General features: G+C 38.6%; 2 protein-coding genes across 3 annotated transcripts in view; both read right to left on the bottom strand.

Moving 5' to 3' along the window:
- CCDC141 (coiled-coil domain containing 141) overlaps nucleotides 1–1,270 on the bottom strand; it is a 57,503-nt gene extending 56,233 nt beyond the window's left edge. For both annotated transcript variants that reach the window (XM_062498407.1, XM_062498408.1), the window contains exon 1: nucleotides 1,169–1,270. In XM_062498407.1, the coding sequence (XP_062354391.1) occupies nucleotides 1,169–1,270 (102 nt within the window). The remainder of the gene's footprint in view (nucleotides 1–1,168) is intronic.
- Nucleotides 1,271–18,450: 17,180 nt separating this feature from the next.
- Nucleotides 18,451–27,544, bottom strand: part of SESTD1 (SEC14 and spectrin domain containing 1) — a 37,707-nt gene continuing 28,613 nt past the window's right edge. The window contains exons 12-17 of the mRNA XM_062498279.1: nucleotides 27,120–27,279; nucleotides 24,423–24,504; nucleotides 23,987–24,109; nucleotides 22,889–23,080; nucleotides 20,897–21,018; nucleotides 18,451–18,580 (exon numbers count right to left, since the gene is read on the bottom strand). Of these exons, the coding sequence (XP_062354263.1) occupies nucleotides 18,451–18,580; nucleotides 20,897–21,018; nucleotides 22,889–23,080; nucleotides 23,987–24,109; nucleotides 24,423–24,504; nucleotides 27,120–27,279 (809 nt within the window). The remainder of the gene's footprint in view (nucleotides 18,581–20,896; nucleotides 21,019–22,888; nucleotides 23,081–23,986; nucleotides 24,110–24,422; nucleotides 24,505–27,119; nucleotides 27,280–27,544) is intronic.

The raw sequence follows: 27,544 nt of genomic DNA, 5'->3' as shown, positions 1-27,544 counted from the left end.
CCAGCTCTTATTTCTACCACACAGGTGCAGTGTACCTCTAGACTGAATATATGGAGCAAGACATTGCACAGAGTAGCAGCAGGGACATTTAACATTTGGAACAGGAACCAAAGGATGCTGATAAAGACTGAAGCTCTGATGTCACCGGGAGCTAGCATGGTTCCACAGCACAGAGAGGAAAAATAAAATTAAAAATAAATGAAATATAAAAATATAAATAAATATAAAAAATAAGTAATAAATATAAAAACACAAAAGGAAAAAAACCTGAAACTTCATCTTCAGTTTGAGTCTCCTTGGAATAAAATTACCCCCCTGCAGCAGCAGACCACCCCACAGGAAGGGTGAAAACTGACCTCGAAAAAGCCTTCCCACAACTCAGGTAAGCCATCCTGAATAATCACCTGAATTAAGGCGATAATGAGTTGAGTTGTCACCTATTCTGCATTACAGACACACTCAAATGGCTGAGGCTGGCGCGTTTTACAGGTTGCCCGAGAACGGAAAAATCAAACTGCCAATAAATTCCAGCTGGGATTAATTGCTAGCACCCAGATTTATTCCCAATGCCGAATTTTATGCCAACTGAAGGTGTGGATTCCAGCTCACAAAACAGTCCTTTTGGGACTTATAAAAACCACCGTGTGCACACAAGGGCTTTACTGAAACACGTGGGACTGTGGAAGCACAGCTTTCAAAAATAACTACTCAGCAGTAAGTTTAGATTCTTTTTTTCCTTCCCAGAAAATACCTCAGCTGTGGAGTTCGTAGAGCTACTAATTGTGTAAAGTTATTGCTGAGTACAGCTTAAAATAACTCAAGGAGGCTTAACTACAATCAACATGCTTTAAACTCATTTTTATGCCACTCTTCATTTAACTCTTTTTAAACAGAGTAAGAGGAATTCTTTCCCTCTAAGACCCTACATATTTTGACCAAACTACTTACCCTACTTGAAGAAAAAAACAAAACCCGCCAACAACCCAAACACCAGCAAGAGTAACTGTGAACAGAAATTCCAAGAAAAGTCTATTAAATACTGACTAATCAAATGGCCTTGCCATACCATTTTAATCTAACTACTCATTTGCCCAGAACATTTCAAAGGAGCCTTAGTCAGGGAGCAGCAGAAAGGCAGGAGCAGACATGCCAGCAGTTGCTGCCTTACCTTAAGCACAGCTATAACAATACTGGCATCCCCAGCCTGCACAGCAACTGAGCTCACTGTGGTTGTAGAAGGCTCCTGCTCCGAGCTGGCCTCCTCTGACATGATGCTTCACACTGGGACTGCACGCATCAAAGCAGAATTGGAGATGCTCCCTCCCGGGTCCACTGCTCATTTCAGAAAGCACCGGAGTGGCTTGGATTCATTCAGTGAAACGGCTCAGCTAACACTGATTAGTCTGCCAAAAGGAAAGAACGGGAGGTTAAAAATAGACAACTCCATTGAGTTTATCATTCTTGAGAGAGATTTGACACACCCCTAGTTTGGTAGCATTAAGCTGCCTGCTCTTTTTTGTCACCATCTGAAGTGTGAAGGGCTTCTTCCATGGACATCGCCTGACACCAGCTAACCAAATCAAAATAAGTTCCCAAATTAAAACAGCTAGAAAAAGAAATACTACTGTTTCTATACTGACAAACCCAGTGTTATGAAGTTTCAAACATGCAACCATCAAATCTGCATTTTCACATTATACCAGTAAAATACTTCCCCACTTACTATTTACTGAATCTATAAATTCAACATGATTCTTCTGCTGAATCAGTCTTTAAACAGGATGAGCATGTGTATATAAGTCAAATGCTAAATCAAAACAGGGGATTTTTAATCCAAAAATACTTAAAGGTATAGTGACCATAACAATCAGAGAAGGAAACCAAGTACCTTGAATTCTTAAGGAATATTTTATTCCTAAAATTAAGATAATTTACCTGCTTCTCTTCTTCCTAGAGCCTTAATTTTGTTCTAAATGAGCATAAGGAAGACCTCTCTAACAGCTGCTTTAGCACTGCTGAAGTTTTTTATTCCATGTGGGGAATTGCTAGACACATTTAGATTACCATATTGGTTTGACATATTAATTTTATTGCCATTAGTCCATAGCATGCCACAAGTAGCCCACACTCTGGGTCAGCAGCTGCTGGGTTTCCTTCCACAGAACAGCTGAGAAAGTGACACCGGTGTTTAGGCTTGCAGGTCACTCTGGAAAAGCAATTCCACCCGAGAAACTACATGCACAAGTCTCCCCTAGGCATCTGCTTGTTTGGTTTGTTTAAAAATATGTAACATTTAAATACCTTTTTATATAAACTAGATTCTTAATTACATACAAGAACGTGCACACCTGCAATGGAACCAGGATCTGGAAGCAAATTCTAAAATAGTTAGGATTAGAAGAAAGTTAAGGTAGCTATAAAGAATTTCAATTTATGTGTCAAGGTAGGATTTTTCCTTTTGTTTGTTCATTCCTCCCCCACTCCAATTATTGGCAGATTATAATCTTAATCTGAGCACCACCTTCAAACTATGAGTTCCAAACAGGATATGAAGAAGTGCTTTACTGTGGTTTGTGCTGGACAAAATGAGTTTGGCAAAGCAAAATCCATCCCTTGTGCCAAAACACAGCCAAGAACCCCCAAGCTGCCAACACAGGAACAAATATCACACAATTTTCTGAAACTCTTTGTAACACCTGTAAGGGACCCAGCCACTGACTGAAATATTAGACAGATCTCCTTGGGATTCCTATGTATTCCTGTAATAAGTAAGGCAGAACAAAAATGGGATATTTGATCCCAACACAAAACCTGGGAGACAGAAGTCCTAAAAAAAAAACCCAACAAAACTTCAAAGCAAACATAAGAGAGCCCTGTTTTGGTTTGAATGGAAGATAGATCCTTTCTACAAAACCTGCTAAATACTCCAGCTTTCAAAAAAAAAAAAAAAAAACATTCCAGAAGACAAGCAACTTTGGATTTTTTTTACCCTGCAGGCAAGACTGCACTTGGAGGACAAACAGCACTTGGCTGTTGGAAAAACTAATTAGGAAAAAACAGCCAAAACTCTTTTTACTGTTACAAAAGGAGTTACAAACCCATTTTGGTATTATGTCCTTGAGTTTTTGTTCTCTCAGAAGAGCATTTTAAGTGTATTTTTTCATGGCACAAGTTGGGCCAATCCATCATCTCCCTGGGGTAGTCAGACATAAGAGCTGTTTTTCACTCAAGTTAAATGAGCTATCATTTTTCATAGTGCTGACAGCTGAAAATAAGGGGAAAAATGCCACACTCAAGAAGTTGACTATAAGCAAATTTGGCAACAACTGAGACTGGTGGTTCAGAACATCTTATAACAAATGCATGGACATTGTATTTATTCATCTTCTGTGCTAAGCATAGAAGACAGAGACAGGGAAACATCAGAGTAGTGACAGAGAAAAGTTATCAAGGAATCAAAACATACCTTAGAAAATAACCCTGAGAGAAAAAAAATGAGGATTTTAGTATTGTATGATGAGCAGTTTCAGCTGTGTCCAAGGGAACAAAACTTAACAAACCTGAGTTTCTCTATATTGTTTCCTTATCTGTCTGTTCCTCTGTCTGAAACAAACAAAAATCCTGGTAGCAGCCAGAAAAAGGCAGACTATTTGTGTCAGGAGAGAGAAATATTTTTGCTTTGCTACTGCTGTGTGAAAGAAGAGAGTAAGAATGACAAGAAGAAAGGAACATTCACCAGCTGCCCACAGGAAACAACAAAACTGAACAAAGGAAACAATCTCAGGAAAACAGAAAAAAAAAGCCCAAGTCTCTCCAGTGTAAATAATGTCATGTATTATCTGAAGCGACTGTACGTGAAAGGATTTGAGAGGGAAATATGATAAAATTCACTTCATTTTCAACATGTAGGGTGTCCAATCCACAGTTTTATCTCATGTGTAGCGAACAAAGTGTGCTAATCACAGTTTTGATAGTGATACATAGAAAAATGGTCTGACTTTCTTGGAGATAAATTTTTTTCTGTTGAAGGCTTTTGAGCTGACGTGCACTATGAAAATGCCTCTGGGGGAAACAAAGTTCACTCCCTGCAGCCTCAAAGACACCAGGTCCTTCACTTAGACTGCTTTGTAAATGTAGTGGTTCTCCCCTTTCTTCCTGGTCTCACACCTGGGAGGGCAGGTGTACACAGCAAAGAAAGGAAGGAGCATCCCTCAGACTTCTGGGCTTCATGAGGCTTGCAAAAAGGTGCTTCCAACACACTCTGCTTCCACAGCCCCAGCTGAAACAGGGACAGAGACGTCAGTCCTCTCCAAGACCGTGCTTATGGCTTTTTACTGGTTCCTATGGTCTTACCTTTTGAGTAGGGACCACTTCCAGGTGCCATCAGGAATGAGGGCATGAAAGCAAGCAGTCTTGCAAGTCCCCCAGGTTGATAAAACAGCCATGTAGGTCCCATCAAGGGTGAGCATTGAGAAAAAGGTAGGTTTTCCTCCTGGAAGAGGTTCCTTTTTACCTTACACTGGTTGAATAAGTTTCTAGGGTGTCAACCTGATTGAAATTCCCAGTATTGGGAATTGACAGCTGGTTGAATAACCCAGTATTCCTAAAGACCCAAACCAAGAATGATAAAAACCATCCTAGCAGCAGTCAGGGGACAAAGGCAGGAAACAGAGGTGCCTCCTCCCAGAGGGCAGACAGTGCATGGATGGTCCGTGGGGAGCAGCAACTTGGAATATCTTCTCTTTCTGAACACCGAGATGGAAAGAAGTTTTCTTGCAGAGAGCCGCCCCGGAGAGAAGGTTGAGAGAACGCAGAAGGGAACTGCAGCCCTGGCAGACATTTCTCTTGTGCTGAGGGCCAGAGGGACAGGACAAACAGTGGCTGGGCACAAGCCAGGTTCCTGCATCCACAGGCAGGGCAAGGATCTGCACAAGCCACTCCACAGCCCCAGCAGGGTCCTGAGACTGGGGAAGTCTGTCCTCCCTCAAGCCCAGACACGGGGGAACGGCTCCTCCATGGCAGTGAGGGGTCACTGCTGCCAGGCTCTGCAGGCAGGACAGGAGCTGTGAGCAGGGCAAGAGGCAGGGAAAGGGCCAGCCAGGGTAAATGACATGAACTTCATGGAGGTAAGAGCGGCAGCACAGGCAGAAGGCATTTCCCTGTCAGCTGAGAGCCCAGGAACTCAGGAAAAGGTGGCTCTAAAGCAGCCCAGGACCCTGCTGGCCCCAAAAGGAGCTTGACTTGCACATGCTGCCAGAGAAAGAAGAAGCATAGAAGCCCCAGTAAAGGGCTGGGAAACAGCTGTGAAAAAAGGGCCCAAGGGGTAAAAGACAACCTGCTTCTCTCCAGCAAAAGTTTCAAGAACATAGTATAGTCTGTGTTGCCTGGAGTATTGTTTCAGTTCCAGAAACAATAGTTCTAGATTAATTTTACTTTAAAACAAAGTGAAGTAATATCTTCTTGTTTTTTCCCATTCTTTCTGTGCATCATCTTTTTACTCTTTCTCCATCGCCTGACCTGAAGACCCTTCATATCACACTAAGAAATCAGCATGAAAAGAAAAAGCTACCCAAAAAGCACCATCACACAAAACAGAGAAAATACAAAAAGGAAAGTTATCCCTATCAGACTGACTATGTCTGTGAAAGAAAATAAAGCAACACTGCTGACTGTAAAACTAGCAGCGTATCAGAGATCAAAAAAAAAACCACAGCAAACAGCTTAACCCTGTGCAATGGTAAGAGCAAAAAATCACGATTTATTTGCTTCCAAGGACAACAACATTTTAAGAAACCCATATAGTAAACAGACATGGGGAGCAATGACAGCTGAAACATTTCACTCCACTGGTCATCAATTTATCATGTTCTGCTCTTTCATCCTGAAACTTTCTTTTCCCTGTATCCCTCTTTATGGATCTTAGAGGATTTCAACAAAGTATACATGCTATTTGTACCTAGAACCTGTAAAGAATAAATAGTACCTAAATCTCTATTATCTACTGAATGATAAAAAAGATCTAGCAAATTTTACTAGGGTTAAATGTCACTTCAGCCTCCACATTAAATTTAAGAAAGCTCATATAACCCTTAAATTTAGAACTCCAGATTCTAGTGTTATATAAACAAGCTCCATTCTTTCTAGCATCTGTTATTTAAAAACTGTCTTCCAGTTCTTTACTAGTCTTATATACAAGATAAAGAGGAATGCAGCACATAGGGACTGCTTACATTTTTATGCATTACACATGAATTCTAGAAAATGGTATAACCACCTTGTTTTCAGAAATACAGAAATTAATAATAATAAACAACAACTAATCTTGGCAGTAATGTGCTCATTTAATCTTCTTTCTTCATGTCTTTTTATCTTAGCTCCTGATTCAAGATGGGCAGCATAAAAAACTGAGGTGTCAGATTCTCCACTTAAGAACCCCTGCAGCAAAACAAATTTCTTGTTCTGAGAATGGATTAACACATTAGTGCCCTCAGATAGAAATCCCTCTCCTTGTTAAACCTAACCCCCTGCAAAAAAAAAAAAAAAATTTCTTCAGATTCTTTACTTGCAGATAACCTTGAGGTGGTTTCATACAACGATAAACAAAAGGAAGAGGATAAAAGGAGGAAAGGAAGAGAGAGAGGGGAACACAGGCCCCTGCAATAATTCTGAAGCCATTGACAGCTCTGAGTGATTAAGAGCTGTATCTCACAGTCAAGCTATCTGAACAGATTTCTCCAAATTGAAACACGTCAGTTAGTTGTGACCATATTTTTTAGCAAGTTTAATTTGATTTTGCTGTCACAGACAATAAAAGATACAAGTTGGATTTACACCTTTCCTTAAAGTGACAGCTAGAGAAAAGGCATAAGAAAGAAATGACCTGATGACTATTTAAGTGAAAATATAATGGCAAAATATGGACAGCGAAAATTTTAACTTTTGAATAGGATAAAAAACAAACAAACAAACAAACAAACAAACAAACAAACAAACAAACAAACCAGAAAGCATGAATTGCAAAGGGATCACGTCTTATTCTCTCTCACGTTCCAGGCAAAGACATCGGCACATCCTCTTAAGCTCAGTGCAGAAATGGCAGGGAGGCTCTCCAGTTTCCACAGGATCAGCTGGAGAACAGACTTACCCCATCAGCACCCCTGGAGAAGCTCAGCATTTCTGTCTCACTGGGTGTTGTCCCAAACAAATGCTGTGCAACCTATGGAGCTCTACCCTGCTGAAGGCTAAAGGGAAGCCCTTTTAGCAGTTTACAGGTGGCACATGCACAAGTCAGCCCAGCTGAAAGGTTGTCAACAGAGGTGGTGGCCCAGGGTACCCAGCTCTGTCAGGAGGGTGAGGAGACATCAGAGGGTTCATTAGTGCGCTGTTGAGGCTCCAGCAGCAGCAGACAGGGAGCAGTTTATTACACAGGATTGCTATGTTCCCTTGCCCATGCATGTAAGGAAAGCCAACAGAACTTTGGTTGCTAAATTCCTTGGGAGCATTTGAAATTCCTTCCTGATGTGGTGTGTTAGCACAGTGGAGTATGCACTCTGCACCAAATATAGATGTGAGACAGGCTACTCTTTCTCTCTGCAAAGAAGGGAGATTAAGATACAGATTGGTAATCTGCATCCAGCTCTCAGGGCAGCTACAAACTACCACTAATAAGGTAATTTATTGCACTGGCACTTTGGCCCCATGCCTCTGTTTTCTGTGTTTAACTTGCATTTAACTTACATTTCAGCTGTATTAAAATTTAAGACTATTTCAGTTCAGTTTTTTCAATGTTTAATACATACATCTGTATTTATATATAAACTTGTGAAATAAAAACATCAGTTAAAAAATCACACAGACTGTTCAGAGAGTTCAACCAGTGTAACTAGGTACTTAGGACAATCTTTTAAGAGGGAAAAGTCTGTGTTTAGACCTAGGATACAAATCAGCCAGCAGCTATGCAAAAAGATCAGTATGAACCATTCAGTTAACAGGGGATTAATTAGATACAATCAGGCAAACCACACCAAAACACAAAAACCATATTGTTGCTATTGTTTGGAAAAGTTGAGTTATGTGAACACAACTTTCAGAAGGCTAAATTTAGAACATGCACACAAATAAGTTTCCCAGCCACACTTCTAATAAAACGTTACTTTACACCTCTGATATTTATCCAGAACAGAAATATTCAGCAGGACAGTTGAAGTTTAGGTGTTAGAGAACCATGAGTCTTTAGAATCCTTTTTTAAAAAGTCATTTATCAGTGGAGTTATAAATAACATGCTTGCTTTTGTTTTAAAAAGATAAGTCCATCCTGTGTAACTGCTACTTGACTTGAAGGTTGACATTGCTGAGGATTCCTCTGTATGTTCTGGTCACACATTGCCCTCTTCCTGACCTTGATACCTCAGAGCACAGAGCACATACCAGGTCCTGCCTGTCCCTTTCAGGTAAGTGCCGAATTGTGTCACTTACTTAGGAGAGGAAATCATGGAATTCCAGCCTCACCCAGCCCCGTTTATTTGCCTGGAGCTCTGTTAAACAAATGGATGCTCACTCAATGAGTTAGGAGTGTGGCTACAGGGTAGGAGGACCTCCTTCTGCCCTCCCAGTTTAGGTGACCCTTCACTCTACAGAGGTTAGCATATAACACTTCAGAATTCAAGTCCCACATGGATTGAGGGAACGTGGCCTGCAATTAAAAAAAAAAAAAGAAGAAAAACAAAGAAAAGGTTTTTCCCCTCTGCTCAGTACTGTTTAAGCACTGAGGAGCAGTGAAGATGGATCTGCATGTTTTGGAATCATTGTTTGCCATGCACAGCGAAAACATCATCACAGGAGTAGGTGATTTGTTGTGTTCTGGGTGCTCAAACTGCTGTGGATCTGAGCACTGCTGTCTGCAGCAGCAGGTGGGTACCTGCAAAAGGAGAGGTTCAAGGGACAGAAGCTCGGTTCTGGGACTTTATACAGGTGCACAGTGCTCTTCATGCTGCTTCCAAGGGACACCATGATGAGCAGGCTGCCTGCACAGCACTGTGTACTACAAGGCACCGTGGTGTAGTCCTGTGAGGACATCACCTGGAATGAATGTATGCTTGTAGTAGTGGAAAACTAAGAAAGTAAAGCCCCAAGGTGGTTTTGTTTTGTTTTGTTTTTTTTCTTTTTTTTATACTCCTGGGGTGGCTTTTCTTATAGTCTAGCTATGCAAAAAAGCTCTGGACATGGGAAATTTAATACAAGCTAATGTCATATCATATTATTAGGACATCATTACCTTTCCTGGGTCATACCTGATGCTTTTGGTTTCTTCTTCCAGAGCCTGAAATGTGAGGTGATCTTCCTTCTTCTGAGGGTTTGAACCTTCTTTGTAGGTCTTGGTTACTGAGAAGGTGTCCTCTGCCACTGCTCTATGGATTCTTGGGTGGGTGGGGTAGGGATGGGAACCTTCAGCTGTCTTCTTGGGTAAGAAGTAACAGCAAAAAGAAGAGAAGCTCTCATTTTTATCATGCAAACTTCACCTTTTGTTTCAAACAGTACTCAGGGAGTGGCAATGTCCTTCAACCTCATACTACTCAGATTTTAAAAAAAACTCTTAAGTAATACTCTCAAGTTGTATGATGGAAAATGAGATTTGGACTTTTTACAGTTATACAGTTACTGTGGGTTATTTCTTTAGCTAAATCAAGAGAAAAAATATTTTTAAACTATTTCATTGCCTCCATTTTTTAACTCACAGAGCTTGAATCCAACATAAGGAATTCCAGGAGAGAGCTGAAAGACTGAAATCCACATTTTAATGAGGAATCACAGATTAACAAACACTTTTGAGGAGTCCTCTGTCTTCCTTTCGTTACACTTAAGTCTTTTCATAAGCAGAGACAGATGATGTAAGTCATCCCTTGTCAATGCATCAGGATCTGAAGCAACCATGTTTCAGAACCTTGCTTTCAGTGCTCCTGGGATAAAAATACCATGCAAGAGTGCTTCATGGGCTGTGTATCTTTTGTTTTGTCCACTTGATCTGACATTTGAAAAGTATCCTGTAATTAACTCCTTTCTCTACATTAGTCTCACTGTGTGAATATTCCTTTTTCTTTTTTTTGCAGGGTGTTTGACAGAATTCAAAGCATGAGCTTGATATTCCAAAATGTTAAAGGCCATCCCTTGAAACTAAAAGATTTTTATAAATATTGTCACTGTATGTGAAACGCACCATTCACCAAATGGTTTTCCCACATTTCTTTTTCTGCTTGCTACTGCTCCTCAGGTCTCACTACTATAAATATAGGGGAAAACTCCATTATCTTAGTGTTCTAAGATGAAAATTATTTCAGCTGTGCTTTTTACATTCTCCATGTGTGTGCATGATTTTCGTGACTATAATGTCTTGCCACTCCTTAATATTGATGAGGTGGAGCAGGGAATGCAGCAGTCACCCTCTCCCAACACACCCTGGCAGTACCAACCATTTCATCCCAGAAATAAACTCTTCTTTGGAAACAACAAAGAAACTCTTTAAATGTCTGTTGGATCACTTGCAAAGTCTTTGATGAAATTGCTGCTGAAGAAGAGAGTTCCGTGGCATTGACATGTGGACATACCTCTGGTAAAATCCAGAGGACAAAGCAATACCTAGAAAAGAGGTAACAGCTAACAGTGAATACAAAATCACTCAAATAGTTCACATTTCTGCCACCTGCAGGAACAAATGCCCTGGCTTTTTCATGTGTGGCTGGTTCTTCAGAAGCAATGCACCATGAAATGATGCCTGTAAACAGCAGCTACCTAACAAATTGGCCACATGTGATGAGTGGAAATAGAAAGCCAACAAGGCTCATTGAACACGTGGCTCACTGCAGCAGTTTCAAGCAAAGCACTAATATCAACCCTGGCTCACATGTCACCATATTACTGTGGTCCTTTGGATACATTAGTCTTGGGGAGGAGGAGAGGAGGAAGGCCACGCTCTGAGAGGCACCGAGGGACATAAAGCAGACAGTGAGCATCACATACATAACATCACCACTGATATGTGGAGTGGCACTCAAATGTGTTGAATACATTGCACAATCCTCGCCCTGCTGAGCCCAGCTTGCAGTTATCTACCATCCAACAGAGGCACACAGAGCTGTATACAAGGGTCGAGAGAAAGAACAGACTGCACTCAATACCAGTTTAGAATATGGCTTGTTCCCAAGTCTCTCAAAGTCAGACCCATACCACACAATCACATTAAATATCAAGTAACCAAGCTGTAAGGCTTGCCTGTGAAAAGGGCTGAGACACCATGAAAGCTACTCTCTTTCCTAGTAGTCTAAAAACCTTAAGGGGAGAATAGAATGTTAAAAGACACTTCTCACACAAATCCTGGCACAGAATTTGAGAGAAATGTCCTACTGGAGCTCACTGGAACTCTGTGGCCTCTCATCCTGTGAGGCACAGGAATCATGAGCAATCCTGGCATACCTGGAAATCCTGCAGTGACAGTGGGAAATGCTGTCACACAGCAGCTGCAACTCATGCTAAGAAAATGAACGTGGGAAGCAGAAAACCCAAAATTGAGATAGCAACTCATTCACTGCAATCCAAGCATAACAGTGAACCATGCCTGAAAATTACACCACTGAAATAAACACATTGACTGCTCCTGCCAAAATGGAGAACACTAACAAATTAAAATCAGGGTTTTGAAAGGTACTTGTTCATGCTTCATTCTGATTTAGAATGTCTCAAGTTACAGGTCTTCTCTCAGTTCCTTCAAAAGCCTGTTCTTAGAGGTAAGATAAGATTTCCTCTCCACTTAATTTTCATAATTTATAGGTGAGTAGAATTGACATTTGGTCTAGGAAAAAGCTCAAAAGTTTTTAAGGCCCAACCTATAAACATTTATATCCATTCAAATGGAGCCAGTGATTCTCAGGGCTTCACAGAAGTTCCAGGGCTGTTCTACTATGAGCTGTCACAGCCTTATTCCAAGCACACTACACATCTACACAGAGCTGCCCAAACATCTCGCTGTGTCTTAGGATCTACAGCTACCATGAAACTTCATTTTTGCCATTTTCCAATCCAGAAAGCACATTGCCTTCTGACAGTGACAGTATTGTGGCGGAGCAGACAGCACAAGGCTGGGATTTGTAGCATCAGGATCCTCAGAAGAGCCAAGTGTATTTATATGCCATAAGTGCTCTAGCAGGATGTGCAAAGGAGTCAGAGTCATCTGGGCCAGGAACAGTCAGTGGCACGGTTTGCTATGGAAATCTGACACAATCTAGGGCTAAACCTGCCTTCTTAAAGACAGAGTTTTACATTCTGAGTATTACAAAGTAGGGGTGGTTACATTAGATCAACTCAAACATTTTAAGCAGAGATGTATGAGCTTAGTAATCAATAGGGTATCTTACACAGCTTGCAGTATTCCCCCCCTTTGCATACAAATCCAATGTGCTTTAAGAGGTTTCCCAACAGGAGCTGCATCAGTGGTGTCTGAGCAATTATCAGCTACCTGCTGGTGGAAAAGCTAAAAGGCTTCCTAATATGCAAAAAATATCTAGAATTATAATACATAGAATTATAAATAAAAATGCATAACAATTTTAAATTAAGCTTTTAAGCACACTTACTTTGAAGCACATTTTATCTGTTAGTTACCTGTGCACAAAAAGGTAGCACTCAGTAATCACAACGTTTGATGTTTCAATGCTGCCATTAAACTGCCAGTGAAACTGCATTATTATTTAAAAACCTGTGGTTCATCTGCACTAACAAAAAAAAATATGTAAATTATCTGCACAACTTTTGCTAATACAAGCAATTGTTTCCACTTAATAACCTTCCCTCAATGTATTGCAAAATAATACCAAATAAAAATTCCTTTGCTTTTCTTCATGCTTCAGAAGTCAGAAATGATAGTCCTGCTCTTTGGCATTTAAGCAGTAAATATCACTAGTATTTGGAACACTAGCTGAACTTTTCCCATTGAACTTAAATTAAACATAGGGATTCTTACTTTTTAATGTTTTCCAATATATTTCCTCAGCACATATGATATTTTAAGAAAGCTTTTTTTTCCCCAAGACACATTTATCTCCTGACTCAGCCTTCCTCTTGTCTCTGTGTTATATTTCCATAATTTTTGCAGTAGTAGAGATCCATGTAAACTAAAGTCAACTGACAGGAAGAGAGAAAGCTATTACATTAATTTTCCTTGCTATTTTGAACTTAAGTGTTTCATTGGTGCTTTAAATATACTAAAAGCTTTTTAATATATCCTGTTTCTATTAATTCTTGTATAACTAAAATTTTACAGTCACACAAGCATCTATTTTGATGAGTATCTTTGGTATGTGATATGTTGCCTTCCAATTACACAGAATCAAATGTATTCCCAAAAGTTTCTTCAGTGATTCACTTTCATGGCCCTAAATGGTCCTAAAATACCATGTGTTTGGGAGATCTGTACAAAGGGACCCATTAGAAGTAGGAAATCAACCTCATTTTTCTGTGGTTGTCTTACCTGTATTTTCACACAGTAAACCTTCATAACAAAGCTACCTCCACTGAGGATCAGATGAAAAATATCTCAAAGTACTCCTTACCTCCATAGCCCTGCAGAAAGCATGCAATTAGGTTTTTAATAGAATTTTCAATTAAGATGCAGTCTTGACATGCATCAATATTATTTTGATTCCCTCCACTGTTTAACTGAAGGAAACAAAAATGGGATGGTTCTGGACATCAATAATTTTAAAAATTATATCCTATAATATTTTCCTAACATCTGATATTGATCCCACAGAAGGAGCTCTGCAATTGCCTGCATTGTTACACATCAGAAAATTGTGGAAATGGCACACTACAGAAGACTCAATCCACCAAGACTCCAAATGACTGTGCAAGGAACCACAAGCTTGACTATTTGCCTTTTAATCTTATTTCAGAGTGCATCAGTTGTCCACAAACCTGGGCAAGCCAATACCTATTCAAAGAGATTATGAATTAATTAATTGCTTGGAACAATGTTGTGTAAGTTCCAGGTACTCTGTTTTTGGCTCTGCAGCTCACATTCAGGTAGTTTTGCAGCTATTACATATGTACAGATTGTTATTCTGTTTCGATAAATTTTTTAAAAACTATTTTTTTTTAACTAGAGCACAGATAAATCTAACAACCAAGCATTTTTTAGTCCCAACTCCCTTTTTACCAGTACAATCTGTAGAGATACTAAGTCAAACCTTCAGAAGTTAAGAATCAACTAAATCTTTGCTTTCATCCGTTTCTCAGCATTTTAGCTTCAGAGCTATTAGAGAAATTCATGTGTAGCTCCAAAAGCTTTCCTTCTTCCTCCTCCTTAATAATCTCCTTAAACAGATTAAATTATCATTCAGAAAGGATTCAGGAAACTAGAGGCTATTATAACACCATTACATGTCATTATTTTTGCAGAAAGCCTATGACAAACTCGCTTTTTAATCGTGACCTACTGACACTTTTATTTTTTTACTGTGATGGAAAAAAAAAATCATCCCCTCATCTTTTTGTCAGCTGGCACTGATATCCTTGGCTAGCACAATGGAATAAGAAGTGCTATATGATCCTGCTCTGCACAGAGCCCTTCTGCTCCCACCCACTGCTGCACCTCCACAGTGGCTTTATTTGAACACTAAATCAGACACTCACACAAAGCTATAGAAGGTCCAAACCTGCTTTTTTACCAAGAGAAATGTAACCTCATTTATCCTACTAAACACAATATGAACAGTGAACAGCACCAAACATTTTTATGGACACCAGTACAACAGTCCACACAAAAAGTGCTTTTGCAAAAAAAAAAAAAAAAAAAAAAAAAGTGTTTCTAGGTATAATCACGTTCAATGGCTGTCAGTCTGTGCAACTGATGCCCTAGGAAAAAGGGATAGCACTTATGGAGTTGATCACCTTTGCATTCACTGTCACAAAAAGCACACTTAGGATTACATTACCAGCAAGACTAACAAAATAGTTATCATATTTTGAACCACTTCAAATACATCCAAACTTGGCCAACAGAAAAATCTCGGTGCTCATTTCATTACCATGAACAGGACTGACTCCATCACTTCCAAGTCATTAATTGTAATGTACTGTGGGGGCATAAAATTTACAGTTCTTACAACCAATCCTTCCCTTTCTATGGGTATCTCCCCATCTCACAACTAGCAGCACTGTATCCTCCACTGCAGTTGATCTCTATTTAAAAAATCCAAACCACATTTGCATCTTTTGGAACTCCATTGTTCGAATCACTTTTGCAACCAAAAAATGCAATGCAAGAGCTACAAGTAAAGCCACCACTTGTTTGCAGTAGTAAATGCACAGACAAGTAACAGTGGATTACTTGAGCACAGGGTTTTGTGCTTTTTAGCAAGTGTGTATATCACTCACTTCGTGTGCTATTAAATGCTGCTTATTTCTAAAGGTTCAGTAGCAAGTATAACCACAGAGGATGGATTAAGAGTAAAGACCAGCATAAAAATCCCTCTCTCAATCAGTTATGCTCAATAGCAGTATTAACAGAAAATGTTCGTTCTATTGTTTCAGTAAGCAAGGAAGTCTTAAGAATTCACAGGATTTGAAATATCTGGCAGACTCTTGTGTAACATGACTTAGAAAACTACTTGCCCTCATTCCTGATACATAGAAAATGGGCATACGGCAAAGTCATGGTAAATATCCCTTTGCCAGAGACTTGATTTACCTAAAGGCAAGGAATTCCAGAGGAAGAGAGCAGAAAAAACAGAGTAAAAGCTGGCACAACCCAAGATACTGTACTGGAGACTCAATTAGAGTCAGTGGGGTGAAAATCAGGATCCACTGGCCCCCAGGAATGTCAAACGACAGATAAGAGCAGTGTCAAGATTGGACTACACACACATTGAGCCAAAATTAACATCAGGGTTACTGGGGTGAGCAGTCAACAGGTTCCAAGTTGTGCATGCAGCTGTCACAGGAATGAGCGAAGAGCTTCTGATACTGCCCTGGGTTTGCATAGAGTATTGAGCCCCTGAAAAAGTTTTAAAATAAAATAAAATAAAATTCAAAAACCCCAAAATAAGATAAAAACTTGGAAGTAGTATAAAGTTTTTGTAATACTTGCTTAGTCTAATACTTTAATGAGATTTGATACTGAAGATCATCATTTAGCATAAGCAGATTGAATTTACAAATGCTGCAGAACTGGAGACACTGTGCCTATTAATGACTACACTAATTTGCTTTTGTGTTTGCACTTTATATTAAATACATGCATACTTTTCATGTTTGGGTTCTTTCTAAATGTATTAGCCATAATAACATCAGCTTTCTCAAATGCAATTAAGCAACTAAATTAAATTTGAAAAGGCTGTATCAAAAAAACCTCTTTATAAATTAGGTCTGTAGAACTTCAGTTAGTTTTAAACTAATATTAATGTAATATTGTACTATTGCATTAAGTTAATTTTAAAAAAAATTATTTCCTTTACCAAAATACTCCAAGAGGAGAAATAACTTTATCACTGAATTTACAGGTAAGCCATTAATTTGGAATTACTGAGGTTTTTTTTTATTTTTAATGAATGACTTGATTTGAAACATCACTTTCCTCCGGAAAAACATGTGCAAAACTAAGAAAAGTAAATTAATCTAATATTTGAATGATAGATCCATCAGGAAAATCTGCAGAGTAATAGCAATGCCTGTAGGAAGAGACCATTATTTTTACTGTGAGAAAAGTATAGTGCAATAACAGTTCTCAGACTTGCAGTTGTTTGTTCCACACACAGTACTCTAAAATGGTCAGATCCCACACCATCTTCCAAAAATATAACTGATGTACCCAGACTGCATCCTGAAGATTAAGTTAACCAAGCCATGCCCACAGCTGGTTTAGTTTCAATCCAGTCGCCTTCTCTGAATAAATTTAATTTTATTACTATTCTCGTGGTTTTAAGTTATGAACCTCATGTTAATTTCTCTGTCATTATATGAAAACCTTTAACCACAAAGGTACTGTCCTGGTTTGCAATACAAGATATATATTCTATTACCACCTGAGAAGGGTGATCATCCTTATCTCTGTGGGAAGTATCTTCTGTTAATGGGCCATTCAGTCCTACTGTATAACTGAGAAGATTCCATCATCCCATTGGGAGATGCTCCAGCCAGGAGGACGAGCCAAGCCTTTCCTACCTAGATAAAAACTGAGGTTTAGAACGCCAAAGGCAGCCTTTTTCCACTGGATTCCAGAGGAAGAACCAGGCTTTTTTCCACATCATCGCTGGACCCTTTGGAGGAAAACTGCACCAACACCCTGACTGACAGGGTATCAGGTTGTATTCTGACTCTGTCAATGGTTTTATTTTTATTATTGCATGTATTTTGTTTTTCCTTTTTCTCTTCCCTATTAAAAATTGTATTACTGACTTGAGGTCTCACTGATTTTGCTTTTCAAACCAGTACAGGTACCAACAGGGATATTCACATTATTCAGGATTTTCCATTCAAAGGGAAACAAAGGACTTAGAAATAAAGCACAGGAGACATGTGCAAGTTTTACAAGAGAACAAAACCATGATTAATATAACAATGATTTATGCAAATACCCTCTTACTTTTGTGCAAGTACTGCTATCAGAAAGAAAAGAAAAAATAGCCAGGACTTTCACACCCATCAGTAATAGTTCAAGTGCTACAATGCATATAGTAAGAAAAATTATACAGACTTTCTAAATATATTGGGGGAGTAATTATTCTTACTACCATTTACCAAAAAAATGTAACAAACAATATTTTGTAAACACAGACCAGAACAAATTTATCTTAGATTTTAAAAAGATGATTTTTATTAAGCACAAACAGCTTTTAATACATTATCAATACAAATAGGAAAACACCTGTTTAATGAATTTGGTATATCAAAGGTCTGATGGGCAGGTTGCATACTGGCACAATAAAAATGATTTATTTTTTAAAGTATTTCAAATTAAAATTACAGGGTTACCACAGTCTACACTGCAGGTACTTTCCTTACAGTCTAAAATTACTACATCACCTGGGTATAGGGGAAGCAACGAACTAGTTTAATAATATGGAACTTCTAACACTTTAATTAGCACCACTCAAAGCTTGCATCAGCTGTCTAACTAAGAAGCAGCTGACAGGTCAGGTAAAGCTTTACAGCAAATTTCAGTGCAAAGTTTACAGTTCCTTTTCATAAGATACTTGGAGTCTATGGTTCCATAGCATGTTAAATAATTATGGCTTGACAGATGTACAGTATTAAGATGCTGAGAACATTTACTTTGAAAAAAAGATGAGACTCATAATAGCTGTGAAATGCATTTTAATATATTATACCAAATTCTGTAATATGCAAACAACATGCTGGATTACAAACTGAAGTCCTGTTATGAATTCATAGACAAGGTCAGTATTAGCTCTCTGGGGTAGAGGCTTCTGGTTGTCTCAGCTGCTGCTTTTTCAGGCTAACTAACTTCATCTTCTCTCTAATGTGTTCTGCTGCAGAAGCCATATCACTTGGGCTCCCAAAATACTGCTCAGACCTAGGAAAAAAACCATAAATTAAAACCACCATAAATTATCAGTAATAAGTAAGACAGTACATAAATACAGCTGTTAATTGCAATAGAAAACACAATGCAGATAAGTAAAATAGGCACTTCTCTCTCTTGCCATTTAAAAGCCACCTTTAAAAGGCTTTAGAGACTTAGGAATGAGACTCAACAGCAAATTTTTATGAAATTGTTAGAAATAGTTATTACAATGAGCCTTTCATATCCAAAAGACAGTCAACAGAAGTTTGAGGGTGGTGAGACACTTGCACAGGTTGGCTGCCCCGTCCCTGGAGGTGTTCAAGGCCAGATTGGATGGGGCTTTGAGCAACCTGGTCTAGTGGAAGGTGCCCCTGCCCAGGGCAGGGGGTTGGAACACGATGGTTTTTAATGTCCCTTCCAACACAAACCATTCTGTGATTTGGACAGCAAGGCACTATCAACAAATGCAACTGAATGCTTCCCAACACTCTTTCTTATCCCCCTTCTTTGGCTCTCCCCCAAGCTTCTCTGACAATTTTGCATACTGTGACAATCTGTGATACCTGTCTGTACATGAATTCTGAGTTTATAAAATTGCTGCATTATTAAAGGACTCCTAACATGTTGAGTCAACCACATGCTGTCAAATTATTCCTACCTCTCAAAGAGGAAGGAACACATAGCTGTGTAATTCAAACACAACAAAGAACAGTTGAAATGTTAGGGAAACCATTAACCAAGCTGTCAGCAAAGGAAGGGTTTGAACAGAATAGGTGTTTCAGAAGAACAGATAATGAATCTAGTTACAAAGAACAGAAGCTGAACACTTTGGAAATGGCAGTAGGACAAAGGACTTTCTGTCAGGCAAAAGTGGACAGAAAAGTTATTCTGTGCAGGAATAGACTCATTTGAGGAGGTAACTGGTCCCACTGCATAACTGCACAGGGATCACACCATTTCCTCTTACAGAGCAGAAGCCATGAGCAGGACAGGGAATAGTGACCTGAACTTCCAAAAAGATACCAGCAAAAGTCTGAAGAGGTGAACAGGCTGATGAAAACACCCCCAAGCATTTATGACATTTTGCATGTTCTTAAATCTCAAACTATTTCTAATAATGAACAGACCCTTTGCAAACTATTTGTTAAACACTTCGAAATCAGAATGCCAGGATAATGAGCAGGGGTCCTGAGATATAGGACAACTATGATACCATTTTTGCAAATTTTTGCAGATATGCAGAACTCTACTGAAGTGCCAGAGGGATCAGAAATAATGTTCAGGATTTAACAGCTGCAACTTTTACCAGGTCACTCGAGTCTGCTATACAGAAGTTATACAAAAGTACTTCAACTTGATCTGGTTTTCAGTCAGTATTTTTGTTTGTTTTGTTTTGCTAGTATTTTCTTCCCACAGCTATAAAATCCTCCACTGTTTCCAAACACACTATTGAAAGAATAGTAAAAATCTCTGCTAAATCATGCCTGGGTCCATCTTCATGCTTAGCACTCCATACACTGCAGAAGGCATATGGCATTTTGGAAATAAGATGACAAATTTTCATTGCCAGCTCCCTGCAACTGTGTTTTTCAGACAGACTTCAGGTGACCCTTAATGCAGTTGCCTGATGCTATCTCATAAGGTTTCAGCCTCTAACTCAATATACTTATTTCAGACTTCTGTCATTATGGTGTGGCATCCTACACACCAGAGACTTGCTCCACAGCTTGGCTGTAACTCACGCAGAAATTAACTACAAGCTCAGCATGACAATAGACATCATTAAACACAGAGAAGTGAGTTTTATTATGGCTGAGATTTCAAATTCAATTTACTTTTGTAGCTCAAGAGAACTACCAATTTAAAGTAAGTATTAATACTTCTTGAGGGAAGTACTGTTTTGTTTACTGAATAAATCAAATATAAATCTATCTTCAATAATATACTGTCTTAGATAGATAGAGCTATAAATAAATAAACAGAAATCCTGTAATTCTTATTTGGTATCTTTCTTCAGGGAGAAGAGACTGGGAGTGGTTATTCTTCTGTTACTTCTGCATATCATGCAAAGATTGCATAAATCTAATCATTCAGTGTGAAAAAAGTCACTACTTTATAAAAAGGCAGCACATTAATACTCATTAAAAATTCTTTTCCATCTTTTCACAGAAAGCAGGCAGGTCCTATTTCAAACTTTATAAAAACAAGATGTTCACTTCTCTATTTCAGCAATAAGCCTTCAGGATTCTTCTGCATATGAGACCATTATAAACCTTTACACCAAAAGCATTATTCCAGAGGCATTTGAAAAATCACTCTACATACCCATCAGGATAAACTACAGGCACCGTTAGTCTGTCCAACAGTGATTTCCCAACTGTCTCAATTTCATCAAATTGATCCATTTCATTGAAAGCTTCAGGCTGCTCCGGACATTCCTGCAAAATCTGTTTAATCAAAGTAAGAAAATACAGAATAAACTTCACAAGGGATAGCATGTAGTTTTTAAAAGTGCCATTAACTGGCAGAGTGAATGTTCTTTTGGCATTTTCACCGCCACATTTACATGAGATCAAGTGACACACGCAATTCAAGAAAGTAAAACACTGATTAAGGTTCATTAAAAAGACAGTTCAGGGCCACCATTGTTTTATATGAGAATATTGTGTGTTACTTCTGAGAGGGATTAAAAACTAGTTCTTCCTAGACAATATTCCTGCAACAAATATGAAATGTGTAAAAATAGCGACCGACATCGTTAAAAATACAGGACAGTAATGTAAAGTGGAAATACCACAGTTAATGAATACCACCCCTTACAACAGCTTTCAAAACTAAAACCCACATCTGGCACAGAACAGGTAGGGCTAAAAAAATTTGAACTGAAGTCTTAGCAGATGGGATTGCAATCCAATACTAGTACTCAGTACTCTATTTTCTTCCATTTCTCACTCTGCCACTTCTCATTTTGTTCCAAAGCAGCATGGATATTAACAGTCTACTTTCCACACAGAATCATTTATATATGTCCAATAGTAAAAGGAGAATTATGTTTTGGAGCAAGAGCATTGTTTTGTCAGACATTAATTTACTTTGCTTTAAACTTAAGACTGCCTGAACCCAGCAATTAACTACTGCAATAATGAAAGAATGCTCATAATATAGATGGAGAGATTCCATTCTTTTAGGAGTTTATTAATCACTGAAATTTAATTTGGTATCAGATAAATATCTAGAAAGATGGATGACATATTTCTGCTTTTGTGAACCTCCATCTACGCCCAATGCCTGCACATTTGAAGTATCTTCCACTAATACAAATAAGAAACAAATAAAACCATGGAGCATATGCACCAACTCTGAATCCATGCTCTCTTTCAATGACAGTATCAAGTTTTTTTACCATATGCAAGATTTGGGGATTTTTGCAGTTACATGCAAATTTATTGTCACTATTTGAAATACAGAGTCTCAACTGATTTTTTTTTTTTAAATGTACCGCTTCACCAAAAAAAACAAAACAAAAAAAAAAAAAAAAAAGGCAGCTGTGGACAAAAATACCCTATCCCTCATGACCTACATGAAAGAACATTGTCTCAACTTCAAGCATTTGAAAGCTCTCAACATTTCCCCTCTTTTCTAAGCTGAATAGCAACTATTCTTCATCACATTGTAGCTGACTGCTCATCCTCCACTGTGCTTCTTGCATCACCTGACTGGGTGCAGCAGTGAGACATTTAGTTATAGAAGTCTGAAAACCATACCAATGTAGAGGTGTGTTCAGTAAGAAGGCACATTCAAAGCTCCCTCAGGTGCAAAATACAAGAAGGAACAAGAGAGCATGTGTGGAAACTACAAGAGCTGCCCTCATTTACAGTTTGTGAGAAGGTTATCCCATCCAAAATCCATACAGCTTAAAGGGCAACACACCTTTAACTCTCCAAAGAACTTAAATGACCTGATAGCTTTGTATCATACCTTGCACAAAGAAGTGTCCCTGGCTTTTAAGAATTACAGTCTAAAAGACACAAAGAAATGCTTTATCACCAATATCAGAGCTCTCATTTGAAGAATGTTGTTCTCCTTTTTCTTAAGCAGGCCCTAGACCAATAAAGGTATATGAAAAATTACTACATTAAGTACTGAATTAATGGTTGGAAAAAGATGCTTAAATTCTTCTTTCTGCCCTTTTAATTTTTTTTTTTTTTTTAATATTTAGAAAGGGTAAATGTACACACTGGGAACTCCATACTTACATTTTGTTTGCCTGAACTCAAGCAAGAAATTTTTCTTCTTATTAAAAACCACAAGGCTCACCTTTTCAGCAGTTGAATGAAATGCAACAGCTGTTTCCAAGCGGTGTACTCTTTCTTCAGAAGTCACTGTAAACTGTTTCCACACTCTGTTCAGTCTGGGAAGTGTGTCCCCTGAGGACCTTGAAGTGCACCGCAAGGACTGGCACAGGACCACTGTTGCTTGCAGTAACTGTCTTCCATAATCATAAGTACTCTAAAAATTGGAGGGGATGGCAGGGTAAGTGCATGTAAAAACTCTGCACTTTACCTGGGAGCAAAACAGCACCTCAAAGCAACAGCAGGCAAGTTTATGGAAGCTTCACAGTTTGGGTTCACAAAGCACATTGAACTAATCTGGTCTACTAGAAAATGCTGATGAAGTAATGACCAAACAGTGATTTCACTCTTAAAAACAATATCCAATATCCACTGTTGCCTAGTGTTCACAGTGGCAAAGGAAGAGAGCTTCCCAAAAATTCTGAATGGCTGTTTGGATCTTCCAAGAGATACTTGGTATCCACTGCTGAGAGGACTGTCTCCCTGACTTCACTGGCACCATGTCTTTATGTCTTTGGTCAGCCAGTAGCCAGGTGCCCTGAGGCACATGACTGTGACAGCAAATGACCTTCCTGTCATCATCAGCTCTTATTCATCAAAAGAGAAAATCAGTTCCAGTTGCAACAGGTGGAATTAGAAAACACCACATCTGTTAATTAACAAGTCAAAATTCGACACTCCTGAAAGCAGCAAATGACTGACAAAGCACCTGACCAGGTGCTTTGGCCCCGCTGGTCAAAAGTAATTTTAAAAACTGAGATATGTCTTTCACAAAAGCCAGTGTACTTTGTTTGGTTGTTGGCATTGCCTGTGTGAAGGTTAACTAAGGTAGTGACCCGCAGCATTGCTGCTCCTGATGGAACTGCAACATCTCATTAGGCCCCTTGCCAACTTCAGCAATCATTTTCTTTACTTAGGCATTGAGGCAAACCAGTAAGTCCAGTGACAGCTGTTCAATGACTGTCCATACAGATATTGATTCTGTTTAGGAGAGGATGTGAAACTGCACAAAGCTCATATTGCTAAAAAAAAAAAAAAAATAAAAAAAAATAACACATTTCACCTGTGCAACATCAACAAATTTTCGATGTTTCTCCAGTAAAACTTTTGTTTCTTGAGCATCATCTCCCAGTCGGATGTGTGTCTTCAGAAGAGCATCCAACAGTTCACTTAACCATTCTACTGCCTTAAAAACAAACCAAAAGAATAAAAACAAAGACTTTAAAAAGAAATTAAACCAGAAGGATGATGTTACTTCAGTACTAGCATATACTTTGGACATAGTTAAATGAGCTGGCACAAGCTGGAAGATCACACATGCAAACCCCAAATACATTATTTGCATACATTGCCATATCCTCTCTTTTCACTGTACACACTCCCTAAATAAAACTACATTTGAAAGTTGCAATAAAGTACTGTAAAACTACCAGCCCCCATAAATCAACCCAGTGCACTACAAAAACCAGAGTGATGAAATTCTAGAAGTATTTCCATACCTGAGCAGCATCTTCTTCACATTTAAATAACTGCACCATCTGAAGCATCTTCAGTCTCCGCACATCCACCATATCCTCACACCTCAAACAGCAGCACAAAAGGACTCATCAACACATGTACAACAGACACAAAACACTGACATTGCCAATGTCAGTGTTTTCAAGTGAGAAACATTAATATAGAAGCATTCATGACAAGGGGATCAAAGCTGCTTAGTTTGGCCAAAATACCTAATGCCAACAGAGAACAATAAGAAATATGCAATAAATAGAACTGAGCACTCCAAGTCACCAAAAACACCATCCTCAAGATTCCTGATATGGTTAATCTGGAGGCAGTAATACCAGAGACAGCTACAAGGTCTTGCAGCACATCCCAAGTTCCTTACCTTGCTGCGCTGGAAAACTCTGCAGCACAGGGGTTTATGTGGCTAAGACAGACTTTATCCTACTAAAATTCAGATGAAAGTTGGCTTCAACCTGGCATAATCCTGAATTGTACCGTTTGTTGGGGGCAATGTTTTCTGATGAATACGATGAAGCTCTTTAAAAGGTAATACATTCTTCTTTCTAGCTGACTAAAGATGGTAATAGCTGAACTTTTATATGATAATGTCCTCCTCTTTACTTGTCACAAAGCATTTCAAAATCTAAGTGATATAAAAACTGACCCTAATTATCTTGTACTGAGTTGAGCACAGTTTGCAGTTATTTCTCCAGAATTCCAATAAAAGTGTTGAAAGTCCTTCTCCCTCCACAATGAAGCCTAAGCAAATACATTTAGCAGAATGCTCTCCAATTTCAGAGCCTACTAAGCAGACAGCAAAACTCACACTCCTGTTCAGTGCAAATGGAATTACTAATATCAACAACAGTTGGCTTTATAAGCAAATGCAAAAGACTGTGTGCATGATCTTTTCCAAACTGGTTACAAACATAAGCTCTTCCAAAGAACAGTTTGTTAGCATGCTGTGTTTTGTTATGTGTCCTGCAATGCTTACACTGAGAGGACATCAGTTGCTCTAATAATGCAGGAAAACACTTTATGAGTTCCAAAATCATAAATAAAGCAGCAAAACGCCCCCAAAAATAAACATTACAACATGTGCATGCAAATAACAACAAATGTACAACAGAACTTGGAAAAAAATAAAGTGTTGCAAAAAATACTACTACATGCTATTGAGAGATAGTTCTTTTGCTTTTTTGTCTCTCATTGAGGCTAAAAAACCTTGTTTAATCATTCACCATCTGAAAGCTACTTCATAACTTTGTCTGGAAATATTATTGATGTTTTAGTCTTCTGAGATCCCACAATTCTATAACCCTTCTGAGAACAGGGAGCAGAATTGTGCATCACAAACAGAAATGGACTACCAGTCTATACAGCGACACAATGACATTCTGCTTTCAGTTTTTTATTCCTTTCCTAGTAATTCCTAGCATTCAACTTGCTTTTCCTTGTGTGTTTGAAGACTAAAGCAATTTCTGCAAGTTTTCCAATGTTTATCCTTGAGTTCACAGCTGATTCAGACTCCATTACTGTGTATATAAAGTCTTTCCTTCTCCCATGGACATTTATTTTCTCAGCATGGAATTCCAGCTGCCATTTTACTGCACAGTGACCTATCCTCTTGTAGCTTTTTGCAGCTGGCCCTCTAAACACAAGTAATTAAATTAACAGGATTCAGAGGGCAGACTTAAAACAGTACTTTCTCTAAGCACTACCAAAACCACATAGTTCCTTACATTAAGCTCCCTAAGAAAACAATTTATGAATAGTGGAATTAATTTGTAAAACGGGCAATTTGATGCTCACTAGACCTTGATGTTGCCTAGAGGCATCTTTTTGCCCTTGAACATCAGGCCCTTTCTGTGGGCAGTACTCCATTGTCCCAGGAGTTCCAGCAGTAATACTGGCAATAACATCTAATTCTTTCACACTGTTGAGTAGGAAAAAAAAAAAAAAGGTAGTACTACAGAAAATCCAGTACTACTACATTTTTAATTACAAATAATCAAATTTTGAAGGAAGAGGAAAAGGGCAAAATCCATCCTACTTATAAATTCAACTCTCTCCAACATTTTTCCCAACTGCAACTTCATCCCCCACTCCATAATTTTCCAAAACTCACAAAGCCCATGTCCTGGGGTGACTGTATGCTCTGGTATCCCACCATCTGTTCTCTTGAGAAATGAAAATCTGTGCCTCCATTTTGTAACCTGTCCCCTCCAACACCATCTCATTTGTCTTCCAATCTTCAGGAATGAAAATACCATACTCAAAGGATAGAGCTTGTGATAAAACCGATTTTACACCAACCACCATACTGTAGTCATATTATACTTCCATCTCAAACTGCTAACATATAAAAGATGCCTCTTGCATATTTTCATGACTCCATATAAAAAGAATGCATGATTTTTGAGCATTTACACATTTTGAGTGTAACTACACATTCAAGTACTCCATCCAGCACCGAAATATAAAAGGTGCTTGCTTTTAGGAATACACTACAACAGATTAGTCAGGAAAGTTTCTGTCCCATTCAAATACACAATAACATAAATTACAGCTGTAAGACATCCCTTAACTCAACATAAAACAAAATGGGCTCTTGAAAACAAACTAAATTGTATAAAAAGTGACTTGTTAACATACAAAAAAATCTTAATGACTAGAATCGTTGTTTTTACCTTTGTTTTCTTAGCTGCATATCTTCCATCACTCCTTGGATATGGTCCACATTTTCTTTGTTTTCAATGGTCACATCTTTCCCGTAAGCCCATGATGCCTGGTTAGATATCTGATCAAGAAGACTTTGACCTTTCTCTCGCAAGCCTTGCAAGCCTAAGTCTAAAAAGAGAAAGGGGGAAAAAAAGTCAACGATCGCTCAGAATTTTGGTGGGTTTTTTTCTCAGTGGAGGGAGATGAAATGCAACAGAATCATACATGGATAAAGACTGGAACCTGGAAAATGAAAAGGTCATTATTATGTTCTTCACTGCCCTTTCCAACTCACTATATATAGACTATATTTGTGTATATTAACAAAGAACTGAGGCTTTGCTATTTAATGACCTAGTAGATAACAAGAAAAGGAACAGAAGTTGATAGCATG

Source organism: Cinclus cinclus, chromosome 9 (genome assembly GCF_963662255.1).
Source record: "Cinclus cinclus chromosome 9, bCinCin1.1, whole genome shotgun sequence".
NCBI lineage: Eukaryota > Metazoa > Chordata > Aves > Passeriformes > Cinclidae > Cinclus > Cinclus cinclus.
The sequence above is the reverse complement of the archived record's forward strand: the minus strand, read 5'-3'. Positions and strand labels throughout refer to the sequence as shown.